General features: G+C 43.5%; 3 protein-coding genes and 2 non-coding genes across 6 annotated transcripts; 3 read left to right on the top strand and 2 right to left on the bottom strand.

Moving 5' to 3' along the window:
- Positions 1-62: 62 nt before the first annotated feature.
- Positions 63-1,464, bottom strand: ebp (EBP cholestenol delta-isomerase). Its single transcript, XM_030423864.1, has 5 exons — positions 1,309-1,464; positions 782-1,088; positions 652-688; positions 429-559; positions 63-338 (listed from the first exon to the last, which is right to left on the bottom strand). Exons 2-5 carry the CDS (start codon positions 1,086-1,088, stop codon positions 133-135), a joined length of 681 nt encoding a protein of 226 aa, XP_030279724.1. The 5' UTR covers positions 1,309-1,464; the 3' UTR covers positions 63-132.
- Positions 1,465-2,293: 829 nt separating this feature from the next.
- Positions 2,294-2,365, bottom strand: trnah-gug (transfer RNA histidin (anticodon GUG)). Its single transcript has one exon. It is a non-coding gene; the product is annotated as a tRNA-His (tRNA).
- Positions 2,366-3,082: 717 nt separating this feature from the next.
- On the top strand, positions 3,083-3,154 carry trnae-uuc (transfer RNA glutamic acid (anticodon UUC)). Its single transcript has one exon. It is a non-coding gene; the product is annotated as a tRNA-Glu (tRNA).
- Positions 3,155-3,448: 294 nt separating this feature from the next.
- Positions 3,449-6,058, top strand: vma22 (vacuolar ATPase assembly factor VMA22). Its single transcript, XM_030423860.1, has 5 exons — positions 3,449-3,746; positions 4,274-4,377; positions 4,469-4,581; positions 4,680-4,871; positions 5,595-6,058. Exons 1-5 carry the CDS (start codon positions 3,627-3,629, stop codon positions 5,744-5,746), a joined length of 681 nt encoding a protein of 226 aa, XP_030279720.1. The 5' UTR covers positions 3,449-3,626; the 3' UTR covers positions 5,747-6,058.
- An 875-nt stretch (positions 6,059-6,933) lies between these two features.
- On the top strand, positions 6,934-12,716 carry LOC115584400 (zinc finger BED domain-containing protein 4). Of its 2 annotated transcripts, XM_030421799.1 has the most exons (6): positions 6,934-7,613; positions 7,891-8,142; positions 9,127-9,386; positions 9,493-9,613; positions 9,719-10,066; positions 11,152-12,716. In XM_030421799.1, exons 1-6 carry the CDS (start codon positions 7,464-7,466, stop codon positions 11,992-11,994), a joined length of 1,974 nt encoding a protein of 657 aa, XP_030277659.1. In that variant the 5' UTR covers positions 6,934-7,463; the 3' UTR covers positions 11,995-12,716. The 2 variants fall into 2 exon arrangements, with proteins under 2 accessions (XP_030277659.1, XP_030277658.1); XM_030421798.1 differs by having other exon boundaries at positions 9,493-10,066.
- The last annotated feature ends 786 nt before the right edge of the window (positions 12,717-13,502 follow it).

The raw sequence follows: 13,502 nt of genomic DNA, 5'->3' as shown, positions 1-13,502 counted from the left end.
TTCTTGCTTCATAGTATGTTGTGTGAAAGAAGGCTGAATTAAATAAATCACAAAAAACACAGTCAAAATATATATATCAAAATGTATTTATTATTATTTTTGCCCTCGGCCCCTAGTACAGTCCATCTCTGGTCAGTTCCTCTTAAACTTGTCAGTGTGTGCCTGGGCTGTTGACAGCTGTCTGCATGCATCCACAACAAGGACCAGCGGGATGACGACCCACAGCACATTCATGAACACAAAGTAGAACCAGAAGTAGATGGGGTGTCCCAACTCACTGTGAGCATATCCATCTCTGTGCTCTGTGAAGAAGTAAAGCACTACGCCGTACAGCTGACCTGAAATAAGACACATCGTGTTAATATGAATATCAACGATGAATTAAATCTTGCTTACAACTTTAGTGAGGACACAATAAACCCTCTTACCGACTGAAATGACGAGCTGCAAAACAAATCTGTAGGGCTTGTTAGTTAAGAAGGCAAACACGGCCCAAAAGCTGAAAGGTCCCCATAGCCATGCAGTCACAGTCTCCATACAGACAGTGAAGTTATCCGCTCTAAATAGAAAATAGAACAAAATTAGTAAATGCTTTGTGTCCTCTTCTTTTATGTCAAAGTTCAACATAGTTCTGTTTAAAGATGAACTCACATTATATATCTACTGTCTCCTTTGGAGTACTCTTTCCCTGTGAGACAAAAAGGAAACATTTTAACTTAAAAAGCATTCCCATACCGCACCATCACAGTTTTCTGAACAGGTTGTTATGATTTGTACTCACAGAGCTGCGACAGGAAGCTCTGGTCTCCTGGAATGGCATCATAATACAGCGAGAACCAGCCCTCAATGACACCATGGATGAAACCGCAGACAGCAAACCAGCACACAGCCAGACGCCTCCATGTCCCCAGCCTGGACCCTCTCCGGCCCGTGATCAGCCAGGTCACAAGCAGGAACACCCCTGACACCGAAAACAGGAACGCCAGAATCTCTGACATCGATCTGTTATTAGCCACATAGGTGGGAATCAAAAGGTCCCGTGGCCAGTAGGGATGAAGAACTCCAGCTGTTGATGTGGCATCCATCATCTGTTTAAAGAAAGGATGGTGAACATTCTTCAACAACATCCAGACTAGGCTCGAAAATTATTGATATGAACAATTTGATGTCAGTTTAACTAATGAATGAGTACTCTCTGTTGTTCTTCATCAAAAAATGAGTCAAAGCAATTAGAGGTAGTTTGCTTCAAGCTCAGAATAGGACAAAAGCAATAATAATAATGATAATAAAAGTCTTTTTTATCCTTACCTTAAAAAATGGTGTCCACACGCTATAGAATACACTAGTATTCAATATATCTAGCAGTTCACTGCTGTTACACTACTGTACATGACATATTAGCGCTGACAAATCAAACCCGGAACTCACTGCAGAAGGGGGCGGTTTCTTGTGATTGCAAACACCTATCAGACGATCGTATCCACAGACTACCAGCACTTGCGATCTGCTGGCCCGTTGATTGGCTCTTCATCTCGGAACATGGACGTTGCTGTTGACAACCACCAATGAAAACGTGTGTCTTAATCCAAAAGACCCTCCCCTCCTGTCATGAACACAGCTGTAAAATATTAAACACAGTGAAGGGTGAATTACGGAACTTTATGTATATATAGTGTGAATGATTTTGCGTAAAACTAGTCCTAGTGTAGATGTTTCACTTTGATCTTAAATCTCGGAAAATTATACCATAAAACACGTTTTTTGTGTGTTTTGGGAGGGGGGTTATAAAAAGAGAAACAAGTGTGTAATTTTGCGTACACCCCCCATAAGAAACATAAGACAAAAAACCCCCCAAAAAACCAAATCTAATTTCCGTTTTAAAGATTATTAAAATGTGTCGATTTCTTACTTTTCTTCACCGTGCACACGCGCTGAAAGTAACTCAGCGCGTACTCATCCCGCCAGCGGCTCGCAACGTGGAACAAAAGTGATATACTATCATATACATACCAAAGATATCTGTACAGAGTTAGTGATTCGAACAGATATTAACCTTTACCAGTTGTTACCAGTGTTGACAGATGACCTGGAGTTTGCATTAAAATAATCATATTGTCATAATATCTCCAGAACAGAAGACCAAGCACTGTAATGGAAATTAGACAGGTACTTTCTTGCTAATATTGCACAATACCTTCTAATGTAATCGAGGCGGTCAAAATATATTACATGTGCTGTCTTCTTAGAGGAAAAAAAAAAGCTGTCCTCCCAAGCCGTGTCAGGGATTTAACCCTGCCGTGACCCGGATTCGAACCGGGGTTGCTGCGGCCACAACGCAGAGTACTAACCACTATACGATCACGGCGAGCTACTGGGAGTTATGCTACCTCGCTCTGCAGAGGGGTTTATGAAGCCGTGTGGAGCTGATGGTTTCACTCAATGATATATGTAGAGTAGTTTACCCTCCAGCCGATGGAGTAGCGAATGTTTAAGTTCCTCTGTACATACACCGCGGAAGCTAGCGTTATTTAACTTATGGAATGGAGATTAACTAACTTTTGCTAGTTCGTTAGCATACCCACATATACGCTACACTGATGACTAACGTTAGAAGTTAGGCTATTTGTCAATGTAAGGAGCAGCTTACCTCTCGTTCTGTAGGCTTTGCTGATGGTTGAAAGCGGTGGCAAATGTAGACGTGGCGGGCTTTCCCTAACATGTAGTCTCTGCATTACTAACTCACGTAAAGTTGCACAGTTAAGTTTCATTGAAGCTAACATTAGTCATGCTAGCTGTGAAGCTTCAAGCAAAGTTTCAAAGCTGCAAGCGGCTATGAAGGTAAGAAACATAACTTTTCCAATCACGTAAGTTACATTATTTCTTTTTGTAGGCTGCTGCACATATTATTAAATTGGCTGTTATTTCATCACTTGTCCATAATTCCTCTTAAGATGTCCTGAAAATGAAGTAATCTTTAGTCAGAGTATTAAAACAAAACCATATAGGCAATAATTGTCAGATAAATTCATACCCATACATATACCAAAATAAAAATTATTGGTGTAGCGAGAAGTGATATCGGTCCCATATGGTCTAGCGGTTAGGATTCCTGGTTTTCACCCAGGCGGCCCGGGTTCGACTCCCGGTATGGGAACTACTACTTTTTTTTTTTTTTTTAATCAGGTAATCTAATTTCATTATATTTTTCATAATTTAAAAGTATATATTTACAACACAGAAAAAATATATAATTGAGACGACGATTATAGTGGGGGATGTAATGTTAGTACATTACTAGGCGATTAACAGACTTACAGCTTGCTTTGTTAGTATTTCCTGCCGTGAAAATATGAAGAAATTACTTCGATCTTTTTCTTTCTTTTTCCTGTTTCCAGTATTGTTATATGATTTCGCTGCTTTGCTTGAAATGGGTATATCTCTTTGGAGGACATGGGATGTTAGTCACGTGGCATCCAGTGTCACATGACACACGGAAGTAAACGGAACTGGCGTATTCTTAATCCTCAGTGCTGTGTATTGTTACATCTCACTGCTGATTTTCAGAAGAACCGACGGTAGTTCAGTCTGTACGAGAAAGTAGTTGAGCTCCTGAAAAAAAATTCGACATGGGTGTATCAGAATTGGAGGAGTCTTCTTCGTTACTAGATGAAAAGCTGCTTCGTTTCATGGACCAGCTGGAGCTACTGGAGGAGAAACGAGCCACCCTCAACTCTCTCATAGAGCAGGTAACACAGGAAACATCAGGGGCTTACCTTTAATTGTCTTTTACCGAGCTAGACACCCTAAGGTTTTGAATGTTGTTCATATTTGTGTTTTCCAATGTTTAACATCAAAACAAATTGAAGAAGATCTGCTAATGAAATCGAGCTGAAGCAGAAATGTTGGTGACTGATTAAATATATTTTTAAAAAATACCTCTATCATTGTAAAAACGTGCTCTTCTGTATAGCATTCTATACGGTAAATTAAATATCTTTGTGTTTTCTTCTGCTGATCAGACAAAACAAGTCATTTGACTAGCCTGTGCTCTAGGAAGACGTGTAATTGATGGCTCTTAATTTCTAACATTTTACGATTCATTTTGAGAAAATTCAACCCTAATGTCAAGTATAGGTTCTAATCAGGAAGAATCCTCCCCAAAACTGCCAGCATCATTTCCTGTATTTTTACCCTCTTATTTTATTTTTTGTAGGCTTATTTTCTTTACCTGTGTCCCGTGTAATATATAGTTATCATGTTGTGTCGCCCACAGGGATGGTTTTCCATATCCAAGGCTCGGTATACGATGGGAAACAAACAAGTCTCTGCACTTCAGTATGCGAGTGAGATAGAACCACATGTCTGTGTTCATGCCAGGTGAGGATTTGCAGAGATGATTGCTAACAGGTCAATTTCCCTGGAATTGAGCGGCCATCAACTAAATATTTCTACAATGTCTGTTTTACAGAACACAGGACAACGGTGAGGTGGAGTTCTGTACAAAGAAGGTTGAACAAAACTGTAGTAACGAAGCCGATAAAGATGTGAAGTCCATAGAGGATATTGGACCTCAAGAAGAAGGTAAGTCTCCCATGATGTATGTGGTAAAGAAGAAACATTGTTTACATTTACCACAAACCAGTAGTTCTTTAATTTTTTTTCAATAATGTGTTTCACAGGTGTCAGGAGAAGAAACAAACCCAAAAAGGACATTGCAGAGAAAGAGGCAAGTGAAGAAACAAGTGGTGAGAAAGCTCCTGAAGTTTCTCCAGTAAGAAAAAGTGACAAGAATCCTCAGCAAGATCCGCTGAAATGGTTCGGGATTCTGGTGCCACAGTCTCTGAAACAAGCACAGTCGTCATTCAAGCAAGGTACGATGATGCATTTTCAGAAGAGTCTAGATTTTGAATCACATCTGAGCGGTACACTTGGTGTTTACTTTGCTAGTCTCCCAGTTCAAATTAACAGACAAAAAACAATTTTCAAGCTACCTACTGCAGGCTAACTTAGCTAATATTTTGTGCTGTTACTTTGGCAGATTTTCTGTAAAGGCCTGGGTTTTCTCTGTCAGCTTGTGTTTTTGGTTTTTGCAGCACATTTCTATTTTATTTCAGCTACTTTTCTTAAACTACACACAGAATGCCTTTTAAGATAGGTGAAGAACCTTTCTTTATGTGCTTTTGTTTGTCTGCTTGAACGTTCTTTCTTAACTTGGTGTGTGTTGAGCTTGCATGGGTCCTTGCATATATCCAGCACGTAGGGCGCTTATGTACTTTGTATATAAATGCATGTGTATGTGTGAATACTATAGCCATATGGATATAGATATAGATGGACAGATGAATAAACTTAGATAAATGGCAAAGAAATTGAAGATCTTATTATGCCTCTGCCTCATATTAAGTCTAAATTGGAGAATGAGAAATAAAACATAGAACAAAATAACTTTTAATTTACTAGCTACTATTATGAATCTACAAAAGATAAACAATCTCTTTGTGCGAGATAAAACCTCTGACACACTTCCTGTTGTGCTACTGCTAAATCCCTGTCCTCCTCCTTAACTTCTCTTCTTTTTATCTGTCATGTTCCAGTAATAGAGCTGTCAGCTGAGATCGCAACCCTTCAGACTGCTGTGTTGAACACCAGAGAGGAGCTGAAACACGGCATGAAAAACAAACAAATTCTCCAGGAAGAAGTTTCAGCAGCCCGGCTGGACAAGGAGGCCGACCGAACATGTCAATAGAGTCACAGAGGAGATGATCTGGGCTCATGCGGCCACAGAGAGGGACACATTGTTAATCGGAAGATGAGGTTTCTGGGCCAGTTGAACTCAGCAGTGATCATCTATTTGGATTTTGAAGTGAAGATTACAGATGTAGAGGTTCCTACTTCTACTATAATTAATTGCTTATTGGGTATGATTGATGTTGTGTTGTTTAAACTGTCTCACTGTTAAATGTGTTGCCTGTTTGAGATGGATGTTGTTTGTGATTGCTCTCTTGGAGGAATTTCTCAGGTTCAATAAAATCAGTGTTTTCACAACCTGGCAACCCGACTTCTTCCGTATGGCTTTTTATTGATTGGGAAAGCACTGATGAATGACTTCTTAACCATCTATAAACCAGACACGTTTCATTAGACATTTATTAGAACTATCCCCAAATCTACCTCCAAATTCTTATGAAAAACACTCCAATATTATTAAATAATTCCCACTTTTCAAATTCAAGTTGATAACCTGTAGTTTATGGATAATTGTGGGTAACAAAGGATGATGTTGTAGTGAGAAAAGATGGATGATTTGATATTCTGTTGCTCTAATATGATGTGTTGTTTTCACCTTCACTTCGAACCCCTGCGGAGCATGTATACTGTTCTCCAGTCGTCTTCTTCATCTTTGCAAACCAACTTTAAAGGTGCATACCATTTCATTCATCCGAGTGTGGAGATGCTTTGTTGTCAAGCCAATGACAGCAATCTGGCTTTAGATTGTTGGGCTTTACACCCCAATATTGGGACTATAATTTATCAGACTGATATTGTGCATCCCTAATAATTATTGTGGTTATGGTGGGTGGCGCCAAAGGAATTCTAAATGTATTAGCCTACTTGCTGATTCCCATCTAGAAGTAAAGACTTGTAAGATGACGTGTTGACAAATCCATTACATGCAACTTTGCAAGGTCTTTTTTTACAGATTGGCACCAAATTGTCTTTGATTACATATTTGCATTTTTCTGAAGATTTTTTGTAAAAAAAAAATCACAAAACACAATAATAGAATTAAAGTGAAACACTGAAATATCCCTGACTAATCTTGACTAGTGTATTTTCTATTTTCTTTTCATCCAGTGTTTATTCCGGATGTTAATGGGAGTTTGCCTCATTGCATACGACACGAGCATAATTGAAAACATCTGAGCGAGCGCCACCTCCCTCACACCCGGCAGCAGTTTGTCTGGGGACAGCCCGAACATTACCGGGAACTGTCGAAACGGGAAACGAAACTCCCGTTTATTGTGTGTACTTCCTGCTCCAATTATAATCCAGTCCATCTGCCTCCATGAGACACACCGCTCTGCCGCCTCTTCACTCGCGTCCGACCGACGGATGGGAGCGCAGAAAACAGCGGATGTCGCCTCTCGATCACATTATTGATGTTTCCAGACATCCGCAGCAGCCTCTGTAGTCTGATCGTGGCCGATTTCGGACGTGCGAGCGACGCAACTCATGCTTGGAATTAAATTTTTTTCTTTTGTCTGCGCAACTGGCAGCAACATCTCTCTCTCTCTCTCTCTCTCTCTTTTCCCCCCACCTCTGGATGTGTGATCGGGGATCGGGAAGTAAACACTCCGGCCTGCGCTCATGATCACAGGCGAGGTGATATTGATACCTCAGACTCAGATTGTCCTTGATCGCAAGTTGATTTCACTTCGGAGCGGAGGGACCGCGGGGCTCCAATGGCGTCAGCTCCGAAGGTGTCTATTTTGGATTACTTTAATATTGTGTTTGAAGGTGAAAATGGCAAAATCGAGTCCAACTGCAAGGCTTGTGGCACCAGGATCCAGGCGAAGAGGAGCGTCACGTCCAACTTCGTAACGCATCTCAAGGTAATGACTTCAAAAATAAAATGTTTGCATGGAGAAAGGACACCCATCACATATCTATCTGTCAGCATCAGCTCCAACAGCTGGCCCTGCTGCATCTTTAATAGTGTCAGCTGTATGAGCCCCACTGCTCAGACAGTCTGTTGCTTCTCTACAAGAGGGGATTTACCCATACCCATTGTAGAGATGTCTACACCTCAACACTGAATTAACTCCTCCACCTGTCAAGTAACAGCATTGTTGTGCCCCCACACTGTCTCTCTCTCTCTCTCCCATCCAGCGGAAGCACCAGGCCATGTATGATGACTTTGTGAAAAGGAAGGACATGAAGAGAGAGGGTTACTCCTCTGGTTCCCTGCATAGTTTCACCACCAATGGAGGGAGCACCCGCTACACTCTCCCCATCAGTACTGGAGTGGGAGGCGGAGGAGGCTCTGGAGGAGGTGTTGGAGGAATGGGGACTCTTGATGGAGGAGCAGGAGGAGGCTCTGGAGGAGGGGTGACCAAGTTTGACAGACATGACCCACGTCAGGTGTGTGTGTTGTGGTCGACCCCACCGCCAGAATAAATGTTGGCCAAGTATGTTTCTGCAAAACCACAGATGAGTTCAAATCGGACGTTTCTTTATGTTGCAACTTTCTGTTTGTCTAAAATTTTCTGTTTCGGGTTAGCCTGCTTAGGTTGGGACACAAAAGCACCTGGGTTAGGGTATGAAAGCATCGGGGTTTGGTTTAAGATTGCTGATTTGAGCAGCATGATCACGGATGGAGATGGCCCAGCTGGAAGCGAAAAATAGCCGGTTTTGGCTGCTTTATAAACCACCAGAAACGTTTGCATGTCTCCTTAAAGCCACCTGGTTTTGTCGATACAATAACAGCTGGAAATGTCTGCACGTCTCTTTAAAAAACACTTTTTGATGCTGTAGTAAACGGATGGAAATGTGTCCAGTGACCCGGTTTTGTTCCCCACAAAACAGCTGGAAATGTCTCAGGGGCTCCTTAAAAATAACACCTGGTTCTGTCGACACAACAAAGGCCAGAAACGTCCACATGTCTGCCTAAAAATATCCGGTTTTGACCCCCCAAAAAACTGAATAGAAATGTTTCCAGAGTTCATTTAAAAAAAAAAAACCCTCTGCTTTGGTGGTTTGGTCTCCTCAGAAACAGCTCGAAATGTCCATGTCTCCTTAAAAAAAACGCTGGAAATGTCTCCAGGTGTCCTCAAAGTCATCCAAGTAGTGGGAATTAAACTGCAGTTGGCCATTTTGCAGCCTCGTGGCTTGTACCCTCCCCCCCATCTCTTGCCACAACAGGTGGCTAATAAGCATATAAAAAGAACGTGAGATGCCACGTTTGGTAAAAATGTCTGCCCTGGACATTACTGTGGTTTGCAGACACATTAACAGCAAACATAATACCCTGGTGACTGGGCTGGTTGTAGTTTCCTGCCAAGCTACTCAAGTGTTTCAATATTCACTGTGGTAAAAGGTCACCTAAGTTGTTTTTTGTCACCACAGGTCTTGATCTCTGAGGCTATAGCTAAGATGATTGTGCGTGACCTGCAGCCAGTGTCCATAGTGGAAAATCATGGCTTCAGAGAGCTGCTTCAGCTCCTGGAGCCACGCTACACTCCTGAGCGCCAGCACTACATCCAGAGCCAGCTCCTGCCAGCCTACGCCTATCAGGCCCAGCTAGCGACCCGTCAGGCCCTGGCCTCGGCGCACGCCCTTAGTCTCAGCCTGGATCTCTGGAGGGGCTTGACTGGAGCCACTTCAGGGTAAGGAGGTAAAATCAACCAAAAACACCATGATTCCCACTTGGTTTGATTCCCTCACTGATGAGTCCACTGTTCTCTCTCTCTCTCTCTGTCTCTCTCTCTGTAGGTACCTTGGTGTCACCTGCCATTTTCTTACATCTGACTGGCAGATGCGTTCAGCTCTCCTGGCCTGTCTTCCCCTGACGGGGGGCAGCTCTGGGTCTCGTGTGCTTTCAGATTTTGATGAAGTATGTCACTCTCACGGCGTGTCAGGGAGAGCGTTTCGCGTTGTTGCGGACCCTTTTCTGGCAACGACGAAAATAAAGCCATGTTGTCTTCCTGGTTTCCTGAAGGAGGACGAAGAAGACGGGGCGGAGGATGGCATCAACAGGAAGGAAGGGATCAGGAATGGCCACGGAGACGGCGGAGATGAGGGAGAGTGGCAGGACTCGTGGGAACACGGCCTGGGTGTCTGCCGGGTGGACTGTTTCTCTCGCTCTCTTGAACAGTGTGTCAGTGAGGGGATTCGCTCCTGTCCACAGCTCTCATCCACATTGGCCAAGGCTGCCTGTTTCTACAACTACATTACCTCTGCTGTTCCACCCGAGAAGCTCACTCAGGTGTTTGATGGTCCAGGGCTGATCATGGGCGGACCAGGAAATACCTCCTTTGCAGCAAGAGACTGGGCTGCTCAGCTCAAGGTATGTAATCTAACTCAGTTATATTATATGTGGTGTACAGGTTGTACTTTATCTTTACTGCCTCCAAGCAGCATCTATAAGCAGTATTTACATAATGAATTATTCATAAACCACCATAATGTAGTTGTAGGCAGGTATGAGGACTTTTCTAGTGTTTATTAATGTGGGTCAACAGTTGCATGAACACGTACATGATTAAAGCTGTGCTACATCGCCAATCAACAGTTGCTGAGCTTGTACAGGAGGAGTTATAGCAATGGAAACATGAAAAAACTCTTAATAATGTCCCAGTATCTTCCTGCAGCTATACTTTAGTGTGTTATCAGCCAATTCTTAGTGTTTATTTGCTGCTTATAAATGCTAAATGGTTAAATAGTTAAGATAAAGTGAAATGTGACCTGTATGCATTACCTGCCTGTAATGACTAGAGCCCAGTCAGTGTGGTTGTTGGGGACGAGGATGGTACAGTATTAGAAAGTATAAATGATCCCTGAATTGTGGTAATCAAACACTTGTGACTAAAATGTGTAAGAGAGGCAAGACATTTGAAAGGAGACATTTTCCTCTCCTTCAGTGTTTTATATAAGTCCGCACCAACAGAAGCTGCTCTCTCCCACAGAAATACTGCTCCTGAAATGCCTCGTCAGTAATCCCGCCTCTAATTCCATGACTTTATGACATCACACTGTCACAGAGTCACATATACTGGCAAATTTGTGCTTAGCTGCTAGTTGCGCACGTAGAGCTTGACATGAGCACAGCTGCTCTGCTGTCGTTGGCAGGCATCAGGTGTGTGTGAGGTGACCAATCAGACGAGACTTCGGGGGAGGGACTTAAAGAGATAGAAGTTAAAACAGTGTTTTAGACGGAGGGGGAATACAGGGCTGCAGCACTATCTGGCCCTCTTTTATTGGCCAATCGATTTATTGGTCTGGTTCTAATAATAGTATTAATTTTATAGCCTGGTTATAGAGCCGTTTTAGCAAGATTTATAAGTCTGAGAGTGTTAGATTTTCTGTGAGGGGAAAGAATGTTGTTCAAAAGTTCTCAGAAATGTTTATTTTTGTGTGTCATTTTTGGTAAAGGTGCTTCGGCGGCTGCTGGACTCAGTGGAGTTCCTGGAGGAGATGAGTGGTCCGGGGGAGCTGGCGCTGGGTGGATCAGAGAGAGCCGTACTGAAGGAGGTCACTGACACTTTGGAGCCTTTCACTGAGGCCTGGGACATGGTGCACGGGGACAGACAGGCAGACACGCAGACAGACAGACACGTGTCCATCAGCCTGGCTCTACCGTGTGTTTTGGGCCTCCGTAAGCATCTCTCTGAGACATCAACCACCCACTGCCCTTCTCTCCTGGCAGGCCTCAGCCAGGCTTTAGAGAGTCGGCTGGCCCCGATCCTGGACGACCCCCTCTACATCACCGCCACCACCCTGGACCCCCAGTTCAAGCTCACCTGGAGCAGCAACCCTGACTGGCACAGACAAGTTCTCATAGAGGAGTTGTCCAAACATTCTTCAGGCTCCAGCCCCGTTGACCCAGACACAGACCTGCACCCTCAATCCCAAACACCTCCTGCCCTGGTTCCATCGCCGGTCTCCTCGCTCTCCCGACCCTGTAAGCTGTTTTCGTTCATCAAGCAGAGACCCACAACACAGGCCAAGAGCCTCGAGCAGGAGTTGACCGTTTACCTACGAGAGGAGCCCACGGACGAGGAGGCTTTGCATTACTGGCGGCGTAAAGCGATCGACTTTCCTCTGCTCGCCCAGGTAGCCAAGAGGGCGTTTACCGTCCCTGCCTGTGGCACTGTGGTGGAGAGCATTTTCACCACTGCTGGGCGGTGTCTGCGGCCAGAGAGAGGCCACGTCCTACCAAAGAACCTGGAGACGCTCATCTACCTCAAAGCCAACTACAGATTATTATGGACTTAAATCTAGGAATCAAGCGTTTCTTTTACCTAAATAGCAACTGAAGACTTTATACGAACCTGCAGTGGACTTATCGGATAGTGACCTCTGTTCCTCGGACTGAGCTACTAACAAAACATTGTCGTCATGCTGCACATCACTTGACATGAGATGGAACGAGTTACTCAGAATTTCATCGGCATCTAGACTGCAGTGGGTGTGGATTACTGCCTGTTTACCATGTAGCCTGCATACAGACTTGTGCATCATACCCCATGCTGTGGACCGAGGGGACTTGAAGCAGATCAATACTTAAGCATTTACTTTGACGTTGTTTTGCCCGAGCAGTGTCTCCAGACAACTACAAGACCACGAGACCTCCGCATTCTCTGCTCCCAGCTCGTGTCTGTACCAGCCGACACTGACACAACAACAATAACCAGACGGTCAATTACTGCGTACTGTAGCAAATGATTTATTTTCACTTAGAGGATGTGACTAACTAATTTGTTGTTGTTTTCTGAAGGAAGGCGTCAGCTGCTAAACAATATGTCACTGCATCAACCACTTATTCCTTTTCTCTCTGTATGTATGCCTCATCACCAGGACATCAGAATAAATGAGTTTCACTTCCGAACGCAGAGGTGTGTGCAGTTTGCAAATGTGAGTGCACTCATGCATGTGTGCACATCCACGCCATTATTATTTTTTTGCCAATGGAGAAACATTAAAATCTTCTTCAGATATCTCATTTTTCAACCTTAATTCAACTGCATTTTCCTCCGCCGGTCCTTTATAACTCCGCGTGTGCTCTTTCAGAGTGGAGGTCAATTTCATTTCATTTTCTTTATCGCCCCTTTTTGCCTTTTTCAATTTCATGTCCCGTTCTGCTTCTGAACTTTTTAGGAATTGAAATGGGTTTGACCTCTGCTTCTGCCCCGGAAAACCAGCAGATGATGTGTGTGTGCATGTGGGCACAACAGAGGCTTTTGCTTTCTCTGGCCTTGCTGAAGTGATTTGAAAACACTTTGAAGGAGAAACTGTGAATGTTGCAGTGTTTGTTTTTATTTGGGGGGGGTCTGTTACTCCGTGGCTAAGCCGACGGGGAGGCTGGGTAATTGCATGTAATTCCATTACAGTTAGATTTGAGTCAGCAGGACGGCAGCAACCACATCCTACACGGCCCTACAAAGCCGACTAGGCGCACAAAACCTTATTACTAAAGTACTTGGAAACAAATGGCAGGAAACAATGCTTGTTCGACCTGCTGCCTCAACGCATTGATGAATGTGTTACGATGAATAGGGAACAGTAAGACAGCGGCATGAATCACTTTAAAGATGACTGGCTGCGAAGGAAACGCAATAGATCCGATTATAAAGGCTGTCACCAGGATTACATCTATTTTTCACCAACTGCGCTGCTGTTCTTGTTGTTCTTATAAAAAAAAAACACCCCAGAGTGAGTCTGTTAATCTGTGTGAGATACAATGAAATCTCCCTCGTAGATCATAATTATCAGAGACGGCTGTG

Source organism: Sparus aurata, chromosome 7 (assembly GCF_900880675.1).
Source record: "Sparus aurata chromosome 7, fSpaAur1.1, whole genome shotgun sequence".
NCBI classification, from domain to species: Eukaryota; Metazoa; Chordata; class Actinopteri; order Spariformes; family Sparidae; genus Sparus; species Sparus aurata.
This window is presented reverse-complemented; position numbering and strand designations above follow the sequence as displayed.